Here is a 4,779-nt window from a genome sequence, read left to right as displayed (position 1 = left end):
AAAGTGACATTTGGGAGAATAAATTTTTTTTCCATATGTATATATTACAGAATATGAGATTAAACTTTGCTTCAGTGCTCTATGAACAAATGCGATTGTGGAGCCATGAAAAAGGTACTGAATATAATCAAGGTGAAGGATACGTCTCTCAAAATGTATGGCATTTTCCGCAACAAAATCTAGTCAGTGACAAGGTATATGATGTGGATCAACATAAGAAAGAATCTATGAATGCAATGAATCATGGAAGATATAATGTGGTAGGTAATTTTAAAAGCTCTAACACAATAATTGATATTGATATAGGCTTTGTTAAAAATCCTTTACTAATGTATTACCAAAGCAATCAATATAGAGAGATATTATATCAAGGTCATGCCTTATTAGATGATTCTATTTGTAAAATTCATCCAAGTGAAAATCAGATAAGCAGCTTTATTCCAGGATATCATTGTAGCATGAATAGAAAAATGGCTATTTCTAATCACTGCTCCCAGTCTTCTTCACAACTGCATACCACAGAGAATCTGTGTATAAATGAAAACAAGAAAGCCATTTTAAGTGAATCTTCAATTCATAGCTGGTATACTGGACCATGTATAAATGGAGAGTCCAAGAGATATCTCTATGATACATACAGGGATGCCTCAAATGAATCATTAAATTTAGAGAGAGCACATAAAGCAAATGAATGTAGTACGTATGAGAAATCATTTATACAGTCCTCAAATCTTCAAGATTATTATAGAGCTCCTACCCAAGAGACACATTGCAAATGTAATGAATGTGGAAAAGTATTTACCTGTTCCTCAAGTCTTAAAGTTTACCATGAAAACTGTACAGGAGAAAGAATTCATAAATATAATAACTCTGGAAAATCATTTTCACCGTCCTCAAAACTTCAAGTTCACTACAGAATTCACACAGGAGAGAAACCTTACAAATGTAACAAATGTGGGAAATCTTTTACACAGAACGCGGAACTTAATGTTCACTACAGAATCCACACAGGAGAGAAACCTTACAAATGTAATGAATGTGGGAAATCTTTTACACGGAACATAGAGCTTAAAGTTCACTACAGAACTCATACAGGAGAGAAACCTTATAAATGTAATGAATCTGGGAAATCTTTTACACAATCATCAAAACTTAAAGTTCACTTCAGAATCCACAAAGGAGAGAAACCTTACAAATGTAGTGAATGTGGGAAATCATTTACACAGAACTCTCAACTTCAAGTTCACTACAGAATCCATACAGGAGAGAAGACTTACAAATGTTCTGAATGTGGCAAAACTTTTAAAAGGAAAACATCATTTAAAATTCACCATAGAATCCATACAGGAGGGAAACCTTACAAATGTAATAAGTGTGAGAAATCTTTTACACAGTCCTGCAAACTTCAAGTTCACTACAGAATCCATACAGGACAGAAGCCTTACAAATGTAATGCATGTGGGAAATCTTTTAAACAGAATGCAGAGCTTAAAGTTCACTACAGAATCCATACAGGAGAAAAGCCTTACAAATGTAATGCATGTGGGAAATCTTTTAAACAGAATGCAGAGCTTAAAGTTCACTACAGAATCCATACAGGAGAAAAGCCTTACAAATGTAATGAATGTGGGAAATCTTTTACACAGAACTCACACCTTCAAGTTCACTACAGAATCCACACAGGAGAGAAACCTTACGAATGTAATGAGTGTGAGAAATCTTTTACACAGTCCTGCAAACTTCAAGTTCACTACAGAATCCATACAGGAGAGAAGCCTTACAAATGTCCTGAATGTGGCAAATCTTTTACAAGGAACACAACCTTTAAAATTCACCATAGAATCCATACAGGAGAGACACCTTACAAATGTAAGGAATGTGGGAAATCTTTTACACAATCCTACAAACTTCAAGTTCACTACAGAATCCATACAGGAGAAAAGCCTTACAAATGTAATGAATGTGGGAAATCTTTTAAACAGAATGCAGAGCTTAAAGTTCACTACAGAATCCATACAGGAGTTAAACCTTAAAAAATTTTGATTGCTGCAAATCTTTTAAAAGAACTCAGAGCTTAATGTTCACCAAAGAATCTGTACAGGGGACAAACGTTATAAATATAATGAATGCTGCAAATCCTTTACACAACACTCAGATCATGAAGCTCAACACAGAATCCATACTGGAGAGAAACCTTACAAATGAATGAAGGTGGCATATCATTCACTAACTCTCCAAGTCTCTATGTTCAATACAGAATCCATACAAGAGATAAACCTTACAAATGTGGGCTTGTGGCAATCTTTTACCTAGTCCTCCACTTTCCAAGTTCATCAAAGACCCCATACTGGAAAACAACCTTGTAAGTGTAATGACTGTGGGAAATACTTTTCCCTATCCTCAAATCTTCAATATCACCTCAGAATACAAACTAGAAACAACCTTACTAATGTAAAGAATGTGGAAAATCCTTGATTTGGAAACAATGCCTTCAAAGACAACCCAGCATGCATCCTGGAGAGAAACATTACAAATATACAGGACATGGCAAATATTTTAGCACAACCTCAAAGCTTGGAGCATATAGATCCATGTATGAAGCTAACTTAGTAGAAAATTATTGTCCCATCATTCATAAGGAAACATTATTTAAAATGAGAAAATTATTGTCAGAATTTAAATAATGTTAAAACCATATTATAAGAGAATTCTTATAAAGGAACCATATATTGATAGTATTTGAAAACAATTTACTCCCAAATTCAACTTATATTAAGTACTTATTTGAAAAACAAAATATGAAAAACTCTTCCACACAGCTGACCTGTCCTGCAGGTCCAGTTATTCATGGGTCTTAAGGGGACTCCTCCTAAAACCAAATGTGGGGTGAGACAGAAACGGAGCCAAGCACAGAAAACACATGGAGTCAATCTGAATCTTGTCAAGGCCCCGTTGTATTAAGCAAAACTTGTAGTTTTTATACAAAAAGGGGAAGTAACACTTACGCAGAAGGGGAGGGGAGGGGGCAGTGGTAATTTTCCTTGGTGACTACAATGATATCTAAAAGTACATCTACTTGCATCAGTCAGGTCTGGTGTCATCTTGTGGTTTTGTTGGTGACCTTTATCTGGACGTATCTTGAGGAGAGGGTCCATCTGGGAACAGTCAGTTGGTGACCTTTGTCTGGACTTAGTCACCTTGGGTAGGAGGTCCAACTTTATGTCCTAAGACTTGGTAGTTCACTTGCATTATTATAAAAAATTTAGATTTGGCCCCCAACACTCAGCATTAATCATCTGACATTATTGATTATTCATCGTATAGAATTCATTTTTTAAATCATTAATCAGTGCTCTAAAGTGTAAGGCTTTTATCAAGAATAATTGCAATAACTATGCAAATACAAATATGGTGCATATGTTTATAGTTAGTATGTGAGATTATTAGTGTTTATGAGACATATTCTCTTTGACAATTACTCTGTTCTTAGTCTTTGAACTTTTTAAAGAGTAATTTTTAATCTTTAATCCCTCCTTGTTACAATTATCAATAAATACTTTAGAACTGTCTATTACTATTGCCTTGGTGTATTTATGGTTCGTTTTATACTGGGTGATTTCATTCATACCTTCCAGTGTCTCACTGATAATGCCAACAGAAATATGTTACAAAAAAAATTGGATTGCTTTTGACAAATTCTAAGACAACAATTTTGAAGAGTGTATATGTTGAGCAGAAAAAACAATTAGGTTTCCTGAAAACGTATGTGTGTGTGTTTTATGCATAAAATAACTTGTATTTCAAGGAACATAGCTTATGTTTCAGGCCAAAAATCTAAGTGGATCCAATGGGTGAGGAAGTGATTGTATCTTTAAGATGACAAATCCTCCTCTGGTCAAAATGTTGATGTTCATAGTGTATTCTTGATATAGTCCACAATCAAATTCTCACATATATATATATATATATATATATATATAAATCATAGGAGGTTGCAAAATATGATGAAAAGGGAAAGGCCCTCTTTTACTTATTGCAAATAACAATATATTTAGTACTTCAATCTCTGTCACTTGGGATTTCAAGCAAACAGTTCAAGGATATTTAGGGCGTTTGCATTACAATGTGTGTGTGTGTGTGTATGTGTGTGTATGTGTGTGTGTGTGAATAGAGCAGTGATTAGCAGGTTAGAGCAAGTATCTATGGAGTAGTATAGTGAGGCCTTTGTACATTGAATGTATACCAATGAGTGGTACACATCTGTGTCATGTGTTACTTTCTGAGAATTCTGCACATAGATTTCCAATATTTATTTGCTAGTTTTCAGTCTTGAAAAATTGAATGTATTTTTGCATTTCCGTGCAGCATTTTCAACCAATTGCTTTGGTTATATTTGATTTAATTACTGAAGCAGTTTGACTTCTTAAACTCATTGGAGAGTCTAGGGTTTTTTTTTTTAAATGGGTCATTTTTTTCCATTTCATTAATGATTTTTTTATATATTTCAGTCATATATTTGTCTGTCAAACACAGAGCTGACAAAGATCCTTTCTTTCTTTTTTTAAATTTTTTTATTAGCTATTTTCTTCATTTACATTTCCAGGGCTATCACAAAAGTCCCCCATACCCTATCCCCCCACTCCTCTACCCACACACTCCCACTTATTGGCGTTGGTAATCCCCTGTACTGAGGCATATAAAGTTTCCACGACCAATGGGCCTTTCTTTCCACTGATGGCTGACTAGGCCAGCTTCTTATTCATATGCAGCTAGAGACAC

At 34.5% G+C, this 4,779-nt stretch overlaps 1 protein-coding gene across 1 annotated transcript; it reads left to right on the top strand.

The window, feature by feature from the left end:
- Positions 1-470: 470 nt before the first annotated feature.
- Positions 471-1,946, top strand: LOC115490339 (zinc finger protein 501-like; the record flags this gene model as incomplete). The annotated part of the gene is made up of 1 exon (XM_030255692.1): positions 471-1,946. A coding segment is annotated over exon 1 (1,476 nt), but the record flags the coding sequence as incomplete, so codon positions are not given.
- Positions 1,947-4,779: the final 2,833 nt, after the last annotated feature.

The sequence above is a fragment of the Mus musculus genome, chromosome 6, assembly GCF_000001635.26.
Source record: "Mus musculus strain C57BL/6J chromosome 6, GRCm38.p6 C57BL/6J".
Lineage (NCBI taxonomy): Eukaryota > Metazoa > Chordata > Mammalia > Rodentia > Muridae > Mus > Mus musculus.
The sequence above is the reverse complement of the archived record's forward strand: the minus strand, read 5'-3'. Positions and strand labels throughout refer to the sequence as shown.